The sequence below is a fragment of the Oncorhynchus masou genome, chromosome 5 (genome assembly GCF_036934945.1).
Source record: "Oncorhynchus masou masou isolate Uvic2021 chromosome 5, UVic_Omas_1.1, whole genome shotgun sequence".
Classification (NCBI taxonomy): domain Eukaryota; kingdom Metazoa; phylum Chordata; class Actinopteri; order Salmoniformes; family Salmonidae; genus Oncorhynchus; species Oncorhynchus masou.
In genome coordinates this window covers 4,795,621-4,814,099 of record NC_088216.1, presented here as the reverse complement: position 1 = coordinate 4,814,099, position 18,479 = coordinate 4,795,621, and the positions used below count along the sequence as shown (strand labels likewise).

The 18,479-nt window shown below is 44.9% G+C and overlaps 1 protein-coding gene across 4 annotated transcripts in view; it reads left to right on the top strand.

Moving 5' to 3' along the window:
* The window catches only part of LOC135531181 (uncharacterized), a 97,117-nt gene that overhangs the window by 5,793 nt on the left and 72,845 nt on the right, over positions 1–18,479 (top strand). For all 4 annotated transcript variants that reach the window (XM_064959297.1, XM_064959313.1, XM_064959305.1 and 1 more), the window contains one exon: positions 11,103–11,176. In XM_064959297.1, coding sequence (XP_064815369.1) covers positions 11,124–11,176 — 53 coding nt within the window. In that variant the 5' untranslated portion in view covers positions 11,103–11,123. The remainder of the gene's footprint in view (positions 1–11,102; positions 11,177–18,479) is intronic.

The following is an 18,479-nucleotide window of genomic DNA, read 5'->3' as shown; positions in this document are numbered from 1 at the left end:
ACATATCTACAATACATTATTACACACTACTCTACCACAACATATCTATAATGCAACACATTATAACACACTACTCTACCACAACATATCTACAATACATTATTACGCTCTACTCTACCACATCATATCTACAACACATTATTACACACTACAATACTACAACATATCTACAATACAACACATTATTACACACTACTCTACCTCAACCTATCTACAATACAACACACTATAGCACAATCTACCACAACATATCTACAATACAACACATTGTAACACACTACTCTACTACAACATATCTACAATATATTATTACACACTACTCTACCACAACATATCTACAATACAACACATTATAACACACTATTCTACTACAACACATCTACAACACATTATAACACACTACTCTACTACAACATATCTACAATACATTATTACACACTACTCTACCACAACATATCTACAATACAACACATTATTACACACTACTCTACTACAACATATCTACAATACATTACTACACACTACTCTACTACAACATATCTACAATACAACACATTATTACACACTACTCTACCACAACATATCTACAGTTCAACACATTATTACACACTACTCTACTACAACATATCTACAATACATTATTACACACTAATCTACTACAAGATATCTACAATACAACACATTATTACACACTACTCTACTACAACATATCTACAATACATTATTACACACTACTCTACCACAACATATCTACAATACAACACATTATTACACACTACTCTACCACAACATATCTACAATACAACACATTATTACACACTACTCTACTACAACATTTCTACAATACATTATTACACACTACTCTACCACAACATATCTGCAATACAACACATTATTACACAGTACAATACTACAACACAACACATTATAACACACTACTCTACCACAACATATCTACAATACAATACATTATTACACATCATTCTACTACAACATATCTACAATACATTATTACACACTACTCTACCACAACATATCTACAATACAACACATTATAACACACTACTCTACCACAACATATCTACAATACATTATTACGCTCTACTCTACCACATCATATCTACAACACATTATTACACACTACAATACTGTCAGGACCCGGTTGCGAACCTGGGTCTCCGGAGTGAGAAACAGTCACTTAACGAACTGAGCCACGAATAGTCAGCAGAACCCAGAAGATGAGGCAGACACAGCAGTACTTAAGACGGTGTATTTAATAAAGTAAAAAAAGGAGAAGTCCTTCAATACAAAATGGCAAATCCAAAAGGTGGTAGGAATAGCACAAAAAAGCCTCAAGAGAAACTCAAAAACAAAAACAGAATTCCACAAGAGCATCCACCGGAATCGACAAGAAAACACAGAACACTAGGGCTGGGTGCTAACATACAAACACAGAGCACAGAACTGAGGGAAACTAAGGGTTTAAATACAATCAGGGGAAACGAGGCACAGGTGCAAATAATAATGGGGAACAAGGGAAAAAACATAAGGTCAAAAAGCACAATGGGGGCATCTAGTGACCAAAACCCGGAACAACCCTGGCCAAATCCAGACACAATACTACAACATATCTACAATACAACACATTATTACACACTACTCTACCTCAACCTATCTACAATACAACACACTATAACACAATCTACCACAACATATCTACAATACAACACATTATTACACACTACCTCACCATATCTACAATATATTATTACACACTACTCTACCACAACATATCTACAATACAACACATTATAACACACTACTCTACTACAACACATCTACAACACATTATAACACACTACTCTACTACAACATATCTACAATACATTATTACACACTACTCTACTACAACATATCTACAATACAACACATTATTACACACTACTCTACCACAACATATCTACAATACATTATTACACACTACTCTACTACAACATATCTACAATACATTATTACACACTACTCTACTACAACATATCTACAATACAACACATTATTACACACTACTCTACCACAACATATCTACAGTTCAACACATTATTACACACTACTCTACTACAACATATCTACAATACATTATTACACACTAATCTACTACAACATATCTACAATACAACACATTATTACACACTACTCTACTACAACATATCTACAATACATTATTACACACTACTCTACCACAACATATCTACAATACAACACGTTATTACACACTACTCTACTACAACATATCTACAATACATTATTACACACTACTCTACTACAACATATCTACAATACAACACATTATTACACACTACTCTACCACAACATATCTACAATACAACACATTATTACACAATACTCTACTACAACATATCTACAATACATTATTACACACAACTCTACTACAACATATCTACAATACATTATTACACACTACTCTACCACAACATATCTACAATACATTATTACACACTACTCTACTACAACATATCTACAATACAACACATTATTACACACTACTCAACTACAACATATCTACAATACAACACATTATTAAACACTACTCTAATACAACATATCTACAATACATTATTACACACTACTCTACTACAACACATCTACAATACAACACATTATTACACATTACTCTACCACAACATATCTACAATACATTATTACACACTACTCTAATACAACATATCTACAATACAACACATTATTACACACTATTCTACTACAACATATCTACAATACATTATTACCCACTCTCTACCACAACATATCTACAATACATTATTACACACTACTCTACCACAACATATCTACAATACAACACATTATTACACACTACTCTACTACAACATATCTACAATACATTATTACACACTACTCTACTACAACATATCTACAATACATTATTACACACTACTCTACCACATCATGTCTACAATACATTATTACACACTACAATACTACAACATATCTACAATACAACACATTATAACACAATCTACCACAACATATCTACAATACAATACATTATTACACATCATTCTACTACAACATATCTACAATACAACACATTGTAACACACTACTCTACTACAACATATCTACAATACATTATTACCCACTACTCTACTACAACATATCTACAATACATTATTACACACTACTCTACCACAACATATCTACAATACAACACATTATGACACACTACTCTACCACAACATATCTACAATACATTATTACACACTACTCTACTACAACATATCTACAATACATTATTACACACTACTCTACCACAACACATTATTACACACTACTCTACTACAACATATCTACAATACAACACATTATTACACACTACTCTGCTACAACATATATACAATACATTATTACCCACTACTCTACTACAACATATCTACAATATATTATTACACACTACTCTACTACAACACATCTACAATACAACACATTATTACACACTACTCTACCACAACATATCTACAATACAACACATTATTACACACTACTCTACTACAACATATCTACAATACAACACATTATTACACACTACTCTACTACAACATATCTGCAATACAACACATTATTACACACTACTCTACTACAACACATCTAAAATACAACACATTATTACACACTACTCTACTTCAACATATCTACAATACAACACATTATTACACACTACTCTACTACAACATATCTACATTACATTATTACACACTACTCTACCACAACATATCTACAATACAACACATTATTACACATTACTCTACCACAACATATCTACAATACATTATTACACACTAATCTACCACAACATATCTACAATACAATACATTATTACACACTACTCTACTACAACATATCTACAATACATTATTACACACTACTCTACCACAACATATCTACAATACAACACATTATTCCACACTACTCTACTACAACATATCTACAATACATTATTACACCCTACTCTACCACAACATATCTACAATACAATACATTATTACACACTACTCTACCACAACATATCTACAATACATTATTACACACTACTCTACCACAACATATCTACAATACATTATTACTGCAGCACAGGAGAGGAGTAAGGCTCTGGCAGCGCTAAACAGGCGGGAGACTCCAGCAGCTCTGTAGAGGAGGAAGGCTTCGACAGCGCTGAACAGGCGGGAGGCTCCGGCAGCGCAGGAGAGGCGAGGCGCACTGTAGGCCTGATGCGTGGTGCTGGCACTGGTGGTACTGGGCCGAGGACACGCACAGGAAGTCTGGTGCGGGGAGCTGCCACCGGAGGGCTGGTGTGTGGAGGTGGCACAGGATGGGCTAGACCGTGAAGGCGTACTGGAGATCTTGAGAGCAGTGTTGGCACAGGACGTGCAAGGCTAGGGATGTGCACAGGAGGCCTGGTGCGTGAGGCTGGCACCAACTTCACCAGCCGACTAACACGCACCTCAGGACGAGTATGGAGCGCTGACCCAGGTGCCATCAAATCCCTGACACGTTCCGTCGGGCGAATTCCATGCAAAAAGCACCAACACAGCAACTCCCTCATTTCTCTCTCCTCCAATTTCCCCATTAACTTCTTCACAGTCTCGGTGGAATAAGGATCAGACCAAAATGCAGCGTGATTCGTTCGATACATCTTTAATGATGAAAAACACGAACAATACAAAACAACAAACGTCGAAAACCAAAACAGCCCTGACTGGTGCAACAAACACAGAGACAAGAACAATCACCCACAAACACACATTGAAACCCAGGCTACCTAAATATGGTTCCCAATCAGAGACAACGATAATCACCTGACTCTGATTGAGAACCGCCTCAGGCAGCCATAGACTAATCTATACACCCCACACAACCCCAAGACGAAACACACTACAAATAAACCCATGTCACACCCTGGCCTGACTCAATAAATTAAGATAACATAATAAATATAGACCAGGGCGTGACAGAATCCCCCCCCCTAAGGTGCGGACTCCCGGACGCACATCAAAACAATAGGGAGGGTCCGGGTGGGCGCCTGTCCATGGCGGCGGCTCCGGCTCGGGACGTGGAACCCACTCTATGAATGTCTTAGTCCCCCCTTCTCGCGTCCTTGGATTGTCCACCCTCGCCGCCGACCATGGCCTAGTAGTCCTCACCCAGAACCCCACTGAACTGAGGGGCAGCTCGGGACAGAGAGGCAGCTCGGGACAGAAGGGCAGCTCGGGACAGAGGGGCAGCTCGGGACAGAGGGGCAGCTCGGGACAGAGAGGCAGCTCGGGACAGAGGGGCAGTTCGGGACAGAGGAAGCCCAGCACTGAGAGGAAGCCCAGCACTGAGAGGAAGCCCAGCACTGAGAGGAAGCCCAGCACTGAGAGGAAGCCCAGCACTGATTGGAAGCCCAGCCAGGCAGTTGAATCCGGCAGATCCTGGCTGACTGGCGGATCTGGAAGAGTCTGGTTGACTAGCAGATCTGGAAGAGTCTGGTTGACTAGCAGATCTGGAAGAGTCTGGTTGACTAGAAGATCTGGAAGATTCTGGTTGACTGGCAGATCTGGAAGAGTCTGGCTGACTGGCAGATCTGGAAGAGTCTGGTTGACTAGCAGATCTGGAAGAGTCTGGGTGACTGGCAGATCTGGAAGAGTTTGGTTGACTGGCAGATCTGGAAGAGTCTGGCTGACTGGCAGATCTGGAAGATTCTGGCTGACTGGCAGATCTGGAAGAGTCTGGCTGACTGGCAGATCTGGAAGAGTCTGGCTGACTGGCAGATCTGGAAGAGTCTGGCTGACTGGCAAATCTGGAAGTGTCTGGCTGACTGGCGGATCCTGGCAGACTGACGGCTCTGGCTGCTCCACGCTGACTGGCAGCTCTGGCTGCTTCATGCTGACTGACGGCTCTGGCTGCTCCATGCTGACTGGCGGCTCTGGCTGCTCCATGCAGATTGACAGCTCTGGCGGCTTCTTGAAGACTGACAGCTCTGGCTGCTCCATGCAGACTAACAGCTCTGGCAGCTCCTTGCAGACTGGCAGCTCCTTGCAGACTGGCAGCTCCTTGCAGACTGGCAGCTCCTTGCAGACTGGCAGCTCCATGCAGACTGGCAGCTCCATGCAGACTGGCAGCTCCATGCAGACTGGCAGCTCCAAGCAGACTGGCAGCTCTGGCTGCTCCAAGCAGACTGACAGCTCTGGCTGCTCCATGCAGACTGGCAGCTCTAGCTGCTCCATGCAGACCTGCAGCTCTGGCTGCGCTAAACGTGCAGGAGACTCCGGCAACGCTGTAGAGGCGGAAGGCTCTGGCAGCGCTAAACAGGCGGGAGGCTCTAGCAGCACAGGAGAGGAGGAAGGCTCTGGCAGCGCTAAACAGGCGGGAGACTCCAGCAGCGCTGTAGAGGAGGAAGGCTTCGACAGCGCTGAACAGGCGGGAGGCTCCGGCAGCGCAGGAGAGGCGAGGCGCACTGTAGGCCTGATGCGTGGTGCTGGCACTGGTGGTACTGGGCCGAGAACACGCACAGGATGCCTGGTGCGGGGAGCTGCCACCGGAGGGCTGGTGTGTGGAGGTGGCACAGGATGGGCTAGACCGTGAAGGCGTACTGGAGATCTTGAGAGCAGTGTTGGCACAGGACGTGCAAGGCTAGGGATGTGCACAGGAGGCCTGGTGCGTGAGGTTGGCACCAACTTCACCAGCCGACTAACACGCACCTCAGGACGAGTATGGAGCGCTGACCCAGGTGCCATCAAATCCCTGACACGTTCCGTCGGGCGAATTCCATGCAAAAAGCACCAACACAGCAACTCCCTCATTTCTCTCTCCTCCAATTTCCCCGTTAACTCCTTCACAGTCTCTGCTTCGCTCACCTCCAACACCGGTTCTGGTCTCCTCCTTGGCTCCTCACGATAAACAGGGAGAGTGGGCTCAGGTCTGACTCCTGACTCTGCCACACTCTCACTGAGCCTCCCCCCCAAGAAATTTTTGGGGCTGACTCTTGGGCTTGCATCCGCGTCGCCGCGCTGCCTCTTCATACCAGCGCCTCTCAGCTCTCACCGCCTCCAGTTCTTCTTTGGGGCGGCGATATTCTCCAGGCTGATCCCAGGGTCCTTCTCCGAACAATTTCTCCTCCCAAGTCCAGAAGTCCTGTGATCGCTGTTGCTGCCTTTGTTGCTTCTCCTGTGGCTCCTGCCCGTTGACACGTTGCTTGGTCCGTTTGTGGTGGGTGATTCTGTAACGGCTTTCTTCCAACTCCTTCTCTGACGAAGTGGTGGAATAAGGATCGGACCAAAATGCAGCGTGATTCGTTCGATACATCTTTAATGATGAAAAAACACGAACAATACAAAACAACAAACGTCGAAAACCGAAACAGCCCTGACTGGTGTAACAAACACAGAGACAGGAACAATCACCCACAAACACACAGTGAAACCCAGGCTACCTAAATATGGTTCCCAATCAGAGACAACGAAAATCACCTGACTCTGATTGAGAACCGCCTCAGGCAGCCATAGACTAATCTATACACCCCACACAACCCCAAGACGAAACACACTACAAATAAACCCATGTCACACCCTGGCCTGACTCAATAAATGAAGATAACATAATAAATATAAACCCTGGCGTGAAAATTACACACTATTCTACCACAACATATCTACAATACATTATTACCCACTACTCTACCACAACACATTATTACACACTACTCTACTACAACATATCTACAATACAACACATTATAACACAATCTACCACAACATATCTACAATACAACACATTATTACACACTACTCTACCACAACATATCTACAATACATTATTACCCACTACTCAACCACAACATATCTACAATACAATACATTATTACACACTACTCTACTACAACACATCTACAATACAATACATTATTACACACTACTCTACCACAACATATCTACAATACAACACATTATAACACAATCTACCACAACTTATCTACAATACAACACATTATTACACACTACTCTACTACAACATATCTACAATACATTATTACCCACTACTCTACCACAACATATCTACAATACATTATTACACACTACTCTACCACAACACATTATTACACACTACTCTACTACAACATATCTACAATAAAACACATTATAACACAATCTACCACAACATATCTACAATACAACACATTATTACACACTACTCTACCACAACATATCTCAATACATTATTACCCACTACTCTACCACAACATATCTACAATACATTATTACACACTACTCTACCACAACACATTATTACACACTACTCTACTACAACATATCAACAATAAAACACATTATAACACAATCTACCACAACTTATCTACAATACAAAACATTATTACACACTACTCTACTACAACATATCTACAATAAAACACATTATAACACAATCTACCACAACATATCTACAATACAACACATTATTACACACTACTCTACCACAACATATCTACAATACATTATTACACACTACTCTACTTCAACATATCTACAATACATTATTACACACTACTCTACCACATCATATCTACAATACATTATTACACACTACAATACTACAATATATCTACAATACAACACATTTTCCTTGATTATTTCCCCTAACCCTACCCACCACCCCTAATTGGAGTAAACAAAAGGACAACAACACTTAGGCTTCTACTTCCAGCTCATACTTTATATTTTTCATGGACACAATGTATTTTACAATAGTTATCTTTTGTTTGTTTTTAGTCCCATCCTTCAGCTACCCTCAACCTTTACCATCCATCTCTGATCACCACCCAGTCCCATCCTTCAGCTACCCTCAACCGTAACCATCTATCTCTGATCACCATCCAGTCCCATCCTTCAGCTCCCCTCAACCCCTCCCATCTATCTCTGATCACCACCCAGTCCCATCCTTCAGCTCCCCTCAACCCCTCCCATCTATCTCTGATCACCACCCAGTCCCATCCTTCAGCTCCCCTCAACCCCTCCCATCTATCTCTGATCACCACTCAGTCCCATCCTTCAGCTCCCCTCAACCCCTCCCATCTATCTCTGATCACCACCCAGTTTTCTATTTGCCGTATATTTTTCAATTGTGATGTTTCACAAAAGTTCTGAACCTTTCTATTCTCATACATTCTACATATTGTAAATTAAAGATAAACATTTTTGCTAAGAGTATTATTATATCATTGATCGATCGACTATCACTTTTTAAATCCCTCAGCAGTGCGATTTGCAGAGTTAGGTAATTCTGTAGCGGAATTACTTTGCTTCCGTCCAGGCCTGAGGGCACACATTGTCCTGTAGCTAATGGCAAATAGGTTGTGGAGCTAGTTAGAGATAAAGGTGTGTGTGTGTGTGTGTGTGTGCGTGTGTGTGTGTGTGTGTAACAATAAACTTTACAGTAAAAGAACAACATGGAGGAAAGTAAAAAACGTAAAATGACCGACAACATCCATATTACTGTATCTGGTAGTTCTGTATATCTTTCACTCTGCCATCTGGAAGTTACTGTATATCTTTCACTCTGCCATCTGGTAGTTACTGTACATCGTTCATTCTGCCCTCTGGAAGTTACTGTATATCTTTCACTCTGCCATCTGGTAGTTACTGTACATCGTTCATTCTGCCCTCTGGAAGTTACTGTATATCTTTCACTCTGCCATCTGGAAGTTACTGTATATCTTTCACTCTGCCATCTGGTAGTTACTGTACATCGTTCATTCTGCCCTCTGGAAGTTACTGTATATCTTTCACTCTGCCCTCTGGAAGTTACTGTATATCTTTCACTATGCCATCTGGTAGTTACTGTACATCGTTCATTCTGCCCTCTGGAAGTTACTGTATATCTTTCACTCTGCTATCTGGTAGTTACTGTATATATTTCATTCTGCACATCTGGTTGTCTGAAAATTGACCCATCCATGGTAGGAAAATAGTTTGAAGGAAAACTTAGTATGTTGCTATTTTATCTGTAAACGTCCCTTAAAAAGGTTGACTGGATCAAAGTAACGGGAATAACGGGAAAAAGTGATTTACATGATGAAATGCAACAACATGTGATGTAATAGGCCTTTCTAGAAGAAAAAGAAATGCACACCTATTTAGGCGAGGTGCTGGCTAGCGGAGTAGAAAACTTGAAAATAAAAGAGAGCCGCACACTCTAGGAGCTCAGATGCAATAATTTAATTACCAATGTTTCGACAGCCAAGCTGTCTTCATCAGGGTATAATCACAAACACTGCAGGATGACTTGTTTATACAGTGTCAAAAGACACAGGTGTCTGGAATCATGGCCAAGAGTGGCCTAATATCATTGGTTCATTATCAAATATTAAAATGTCATACAAAGAACAGCATACAAACAACAAATGGAAAGCATACGATCATAGATTAATTTGACTACACAAGCTTACAAACAATTACAATGGCAAAGTCACAATAAACACAAGAATGGCTTCAGATCAAAGTCTACATTGAGACCGAAGGGAGCAAGGGTCTTTAAGTTAAAGATCCAGGCAGCCTCTCGTTTTAACAATAAATGATCAAGGTCACCCCCTCTCCTAGGCCTACCTGAAAATGTCTATGTTCTAATCTAGCTATGAATTCAGAACACAGTAATATCCTATGAATTCAGAACACAGTAATATCCTATGAATTCAGAACACAGTAATATCCTATGAATTCAGAACACAGTAATATCCTATGAATTCAGAACACAGTAATATCTATGAATTCATAGCTAGCACTTTGCACGTCATTCGCAGGAGTGAAGAAGGCTGATGTAATCTACATTTTAAATGGTGAAGTTTAGTGATTTCAATCAAGAGATGTTGTCAAGAGATACAGTGACTGTCTCATCCATGAAGTTGTATTACAGGCCTAGACCCTAACCTGATTTGATATCAAGCAGTTAGTGTCATGTGTGTTTTGTGTGCAAAGTAGGCTTTTCAATAGAAAAGACTGCTGACAAGACTGTGTGTGTGTGTGTGTGTGTTGGTAGGAGCTGGTAGCTGCTTCTGAGATGGAACAGATGCCATCAGACAGCGCCAAACTCCCCAGCACCTCTTCTGGAATGTAAGTGGACATTGAGTATATTTGCCAGGAATTAAAACGATGTATTCAATGGTGAGATTGATTATATGAGTCTACTGGTGTGGTGCTGGAGAGATAATCAACTGTAAAAGCAGTGGATTTCCCCTTTAACAACTCTATTGGAATGTAAAACATCATTCTCATAAACTGATGGAAATTAATTTAGAACAGTGTAGTGACCACAGCATGTAGTGGTGGTGTAGGGGGACAGAACAGTGTAGTGACCACAGCATGTGGTGCTGTAGGGGAACAGAACAGTGTAGTGACCACAGCATGTAGTGATGGTGTAGGGGGACAGAACAGTGTAGTGACCACAGCATGTGGTGGTGGTGTAGGGGAACAGAACAGTGTAGTGACCACAGCATATGGTGGTGGTGTAGGGGAACAGAACAGTGTAGTGACCACAGCATGTGGTGCTGTAGGGGAACAGAACAGTGTAGTGACCACAGCATGTAGTGGTGGTGTAGTGGAACAGAACAGTGTAGTGACCACAGCACGTGGTGGTGGTGTAGGGGAACAGAACAGTGTAGTGACCACAGCATGTAGTGCTGCAGGGGAACAGAACAGTGTAGTGACCACAGCATGTGGTTGTGGTGTAGGGGAACAGAACAGTGTAGTGACCACAGAATGTAGTGGTGGTGTAGGGGAACAGAACAGTGTAGTGACCACAGCATGTAGTGCTGTAGGGGAACAGAACAGTGTAGTGACCACAGCATGTGGTGGTGGTGTAGGGGTACAGAACAGTGTAGTGACCACAACATGTAGTGGTGGTGTAGGGGAACAGAACAGTGTAGTGACCACAGCATGTAGTGGTGGTGTAGGGGAACAGAACAGTGTAGTGACCACAGCATGTGGTGGTGGTGTAGGGGAACAGAACAGTGTAGTGACCACAACATGTAGTGGTGGTGTAGGGGAACAGAACAGTGTAGTGACCACAGCATGTGGTGTAGGGGAACAGAACAGTGTAGTGACCACAGCATGTGGTGTAGGGGAACAGAACAGTGTAGTGACCACAGCATGTGGTGTAGGGGAACAGAACAGTGTAGTGACCACAGCATGTGGTGCTGTAGGGGAACAGAACAGTGTAGTGACCACAGCATGTAGCGGTGGTGTAGGGGAACAGAACAGTGTAGTGACCACAGCATGTGGTGGTGGTGTAGGGGAACAGAACAGTGTAGTGACCACAGCATGTAGTGGTGGTGTAGGGGAACAGAACAGTGTAGTGACCACAACATGTAGTGGTGGTGTAGGGGAACAGAACAGTGTAGTGACCACAGCATGTAGTGGTGCTGTAGGGGAACAGAACAGTGTAGTGACCACAGCATGTAGTGGTGGTGTAGGGGAACAGAACAGTGTAGTGACCACAGCATGTAGTGGTGGTGTAGGGGGACAGAACAGTGTAGTGACCACAACATGTAGTGGTGGTGTAGGGGAACAGAACAGTGTAGTGACCACAGCATGTAGTGGTGGTGTAGGGGAACAGAACAGTGTAGTGATCACAGCATGTGGTGCTGTAGGGGAACAGAACAGTGTAGTGACCACAGCATGTAGTGGTGGTGTAGGGGAACAGAACAGTGTAGTGACCACAGCATGTAGTGGTGGTGTAGGGGGACAGAACAGTGTAGTGACCACAGCATATGGTGGTGGTGTAGGGGAACAGAACAGTGTAGTGACCACAGCATGTAGTGGTGGTGTAGGGGGACAGAACAGTGTAGTGACCACAGCATGTGGTGGTGGTGTAGGGGAACATAACAGTGTAGTGACCACAGCATATGGTGGTGGTGTAGGGGAACAGAACAGTGTAGTGACCACAGCATGTAGTGGTGGTGTAGGGGAACAGAACAGTGTAGTGACCACAGCATGTAGTGCTGTAGGGGAACAGAACAGTGTAGTGACCACAGCATGTAGTGGTGGTGTAGGTGAACAGAACAGTGTAGTGACCACAGCATGTGGTGTTGGTGTAGGGGAACAGAACAGTGTAGTGACCACAGCATGTGGTGGTGGTGTAGGCGAACAGAAAAGTGTAGTGACCACAGCATGTAGTGGTGGTGTAGGGGAACAGAACAGTGTAGTGACCACAGCATGTAGTGCTGTAGGGGAACAGAACAGTGTAGTGACCACAGCATGTGGTGGTGGTGTAGGGGTACAGAACAGTGTAGTGACCACAACATGTAGTGGTGGTGTAGGGGAAAAGAACAGTGTAGTGACCAAAGCATGTGGTGTAGGGGAACAGAACAGTGTAGTGACCACAGCATGTGGTGGTGGTGTAGAGGAACAGAACAGTGTAGTGACCACAGCATGTAGTGGTGTAGGGGAACAGAACAGTGTAGTGACCACAGCATGTGGTGGTGGTGTAGGGGAAGACAACAGTGTAGTGACCACAACATGTGGTGGTGGTGTAGGGGAACAGAACAGTGTAGTGACCACAACATGTGGTGGTGGTGTAGGGGAACAGAACAGTGTAGTGACCACAGCATGTAGTGGTGCTGTAGGGGAACAGAACAGTGTAGTGACCACAGCATGTGGTGTAGGGGAACAGAACAGTGTAGTGACCACAGCATGTGGTGTAGGGGAACAGAACAGTGTAGTGACCACAGCATGGGGTGGTGGTGTAGGGGAACAGAACAGTGTAGTGACCACAGCATGTAGTGGTGGTGTAGGGGAACAGAACAGTGTAGTGACCACAGCATGTAGTGCTGTAGGGGAACAGAACAGTGTAGTGACCACAGCATGTGGTGGTGGTGTAGGGGTACAGAACAGTGTAGTGACCACTACATGTAGTCGTGGTGTAGGGGAACAGAACAGTGTAGTGACCACAGCATGTGGTGTAGGGGAACAGAACAGTGTAGTGACCACAGCATGTGGTGTAGGGGAACAGTACAGTGTAGTGACCACAGCATGTGGTGGTGGTGTAGAGGAACAGAACAGTGTAGTGACCACAGCATGTAGTGGTGTAGGGGAACAGAACAGTGTAGTGACCACAGCATGTAGTGGTGGTGTAGGGGAACAGAACAGTGTAGTGACCACAGCATGTGGTGGTGGTGTAGGGGAACAGAACAGTGTAGTGACCACAACATGTAGTGGTGGTGTAGGGGAACAGAACAGTGTAGTGACCACAGCATGTGGTGGTGGTGTAGGGGAACAGAACAGTGTAGTGACCACAGCATGTAGTGGTGCTGTAGGGGAACAGAACAGTGTAGTGACCACAGCATGTGGTGTAAGGGAACAGAACAGTGTGACCACAGCATGTGGTGTAGGGGAACAGAACAGTGTAGTGACCACAGCATGTAGTGGTGGTGTAGGGGAACAGAACAGTGTAGTGACCACAGCATGTAGTGGTGGTGTAGGGTAACAGAACAGTGTAGTGACCACAGCATGTAGTGGAGGTGTAGGGGAACAGAACAGTGTAGTGACCACAACATGTAGTGGTGGTGTAGGGGAACAGAACAGTGTAGTGACCACAGCATGTGGTGGTGGTGTAGGGGAACAGAACAGTGTAGTGACCACAGCATGTGGTGGTGCTGTAGGGGAACAGAACAGTGTAGTGACCACAGCATGTAGTGGTGGTGTAGGGGAACAGAACAGTGTAGTGACCACAGCATGTGGTGTAGGGGAACTGAACAGTGTAGTGACCACAGCATATGGTGGTGGTGTAGGGGAACAGAACAGTGTAGTGACCACAGCATGTAGTGGTGGTGTAGGGGAACAGAACAGTGTAGTGACCACAGCATGTAGTGCTGTAGGGGAACAGAACAGTGTAGTGACCACAGCATGTAGTGGTGGTGTAGGGGAACAGAACAGTGTAGTGACCACAGCATGTGGTGTTGGTGTAGGGGAACAGAACAGTGTAGTGACCACAGCATGTGGTGGTGGTGTAGGCGAACTGAACAGTGTAGTGACCACAGCATGTAGTGGTGGTGTAGGGGAACAGAACAGTGTAGTGACCACAGCATGTAGTGCTGTAGGGGAACAGAACAGTGTAGTGACCACAGCATGTGGTGGTGGTGTAGGGGTACAGAACAGTGTAGTGACCACAACATGTAGTGGTGGTGTAGGGGAAAAGAACAGTGTAGTGACCACAGCATGTGGTGTAGGGGAACAGAACAGTGTAGTGACCACAGCATGTGGTGGTGGTGTAGAGGAACAGAACAGTGTAGTGACCACAGCATGTAGTGGTGTAGGGGAACAGAACAGTGTAGTGACCACAGCATGTAGTGGTGGTGTAGGGGAACAGAACAGTGTAGTGACCACAGCATGTAGTGGTGGTGTAGGGGAACAGAACAGTGTAGTGACCACAGCATGTGGTGTAGGGGAACAGAACAGTGTAGTGACCACAGCATGTAGTGGTGGTGTAGGGGAACAGAACAGTGTAGTGACCACAGCATGTGGTGTAGGGGAACAGAACAGTGTAGTGACCACAGCATGTGGTGTAGGGGAACAGAACAGTGTAGTGACCACAGCATGTAGTGGTGCTGTAGGGGAACAGAACAGTGTAGTGACCACAGCATGTGGTGTAAGGGAACAGAACAGTTTGACCACAGCATGTGGTGTAGGGGAACAGAACAGTGTAGTGACCACAGCATGTAGTGGTGGTGTAGGGGAACAGAACAGTGTAGTGACCACAGCATGTAGTGGTGGTGTAGGGTAACAGAACAGTGTAGTGACCACAGCATGTAGTGGTGGTGTAGGGGAACAGAACAGTGTAGTGACCACAACATGTAGTGGTGGTGTAGGGGAACAGAACAGTGTAGTGACCACAGCATGTGGTGGTGGTGTAGGGGAACAGAACAGTGTAGTGACCACAGCATGTGGTGGTGCTGTAGGGGAACAGAACAGTGTAGTGACCACAGCATGTAGTGGTGGTGTAGGGGAACAGAACAGTGTAGTGACCACAGCATGTGGTGTAGGGGAACTGAACAGTGTAGTGACCACAGCATATGGTGGTGGTGTAGGGGAACAGAACAGTGTAGTGACCACAGCATGTAGTGGTGGTGTAGGGGAACAGAACAGTGTAGTGACCACAGCATGTAGTGCTGTAGGGGAACAGAACAGTGTAGTGACCACAGCATGTAGTGGTGGTGTAGGGGAACAGAACAGTGTAGTGACCACAGCATGTGGTGTTGGTGTAGGGGAACAGAACAGTGTAGTGACCACAGCATGTGGTGGTGGTGTAGGCGAACTGAACAGTGTAGTGACCACAGCATGTAGTGGTGGTGTAGGGGAACAGAACAGTGTAGTGACCACAGCATGTAGTGCTGTAGGGGAACAGAACAGTGTAGTGACCACAGCATGTGGTGGTGGTGTAGGGGAAGACAACAGTGTAGTGACCACAACATGTGGTGGTGGTGTAGGGGAACAGAACAGTGTAGTGACCACAACATGTGGTGGTGGTGTAGGGGAACAGAACAGTGTAGTGACCACAGCATGTAGTGGTGCTGTAGGGGAACAGAACAGTGTAGTGACCACAGCATGTGGTGTAGGGGAACAGAACAGTGTAGTGACCACAGCATGTGGTGTAGGGGAACAGAACAGTGTAGTGACCACAGCATGGGGTGGTGGTGTAGGGGAACAGAACAGTGTAGTGACCACAGCATGTAGTGGTGGTGTAGGGGAACAGAACAGTGTAGTGACCACAGCATGTAGTGCTGTAGGGGAACAGAACAGTGTAGTGACCACAGCATGTGGTGGTGGTGTAGGGGTACAGAACAGTGTAGTGACCACAACATGTAGTCGTGGTGTAGGGGAACAGAACAGTGTAGTGACCACAGCATGTGGTGTAGGGGAACAGAACAGTGTAGTGACCACAGCATGTGGTGTAGGGGAACAGTACAGTGTAGTGACCACAGCATGTGGTGGTGGTGTAGAGGAACAGAACAGTGTAGTGACCACAGCATGTAGTGGTGTAGGGGAACAGAACAGTGTAGTGACCACAGCATGTAGTGGTGGTGTAGGGGAACAGAACAGTGTAGTGACCACAGCATGTGGTGGTGGTGTAGGGGAACAGAACAGTGTAGTGACCACAACATGTAGTGGTGGTGTAGGGGAACAGAACAGTGTAGTGACCACAGCATGTAGTGGTGTAGGGGAACAGAACAGTGTAGTGACCACAGCATGTAGTGGTGCTGTAGGGGAACAGAACAGTGTAGTGACCACAGCATGTGGTGTAAGGGAACAGAACAGTTTGACCACAGCATGTGGTGTAGGGGAACAGAACAGTGTAGTGACCACAGCATGTAGTGGTGGTGTAGGGGAACAGAACAGTGTAGTGACCACAGCATGTAGTGGTGGTGTAGGGTAACAGAACAGTGTAGTGACCACAGCATGTAGTGGTGGTGTAGGGGAACAGAACAGTGTAGTGACCACAACATGTAGTGGTGGTGTAGGGGAACAGAACAGTGTAGTGACCACAGCATGTGGTGGTGGTGTAGGGGAACAGAACAGTGTAGTGACCACAGCATGTGGTGGTGCTGTAGGGGAACAGAACAGTGTAGTGACCACAGCATGTAGTGGTGGTGTAGGGGAACAGAACAGTGTAGTGACCACAGCATGTGGTGTAGGGGAACTGAACAGTGTAGTGACCACAGCATATGGTGGTGGTGTAGGGGAACAGAACAGTGTAGTGACCACAGCATGTAGTGGTGGTGTAGGGGAACAGAACAGTGTAGTGACCACAGCATGTAGTGCTGTAGGGGAACAGAACAGTGTAGTGACCACAGCATGTAGTGGTGGTGTAGGGGAACAGAACAGTGTAGTGACCACAGCATGTGGTGTTGGTGTAGGGGAACAGAACAGTGTAGTGACCACAGCATGTGGTGGTGGTGTAGGCGAACTGAACAGTGTAGTGACCACAGCATGTAGTGGTGGTGTAGGGGAACAGAACAGTGTAGTGACCACAGCATGTAGTGCTGTAGGGGAACAGAACAGTGTAGTGACCACAGCATGTGGTGGTGGTGTAGGGGAAGACAACAGTGTAGTGACCACAACATGTGGTGGTGGTGTAGGGGAACAGAACAGTGTAGTGACCACAACATGTGGTGGTGGTGTAGGGGAACAGAACAGTGTAGTGACCACAGCATGTAGTGGTGCTGTAGGGGAACAGAACAGTGTAGTGACCACAGCATGTGGTGTAGGGGAACAGAACAGTGTAGTGACCACAGCATGTGGTGTAGGGGAACAGAACAGTGTAGTGACCACAGCATGGGGTGGTGGTGTAGGGGAACAGAACAGTGTAGTGACCACAGCATGTAGTGGTGGTGTAGGGGAACAGAACAGTGTAGTGACCACA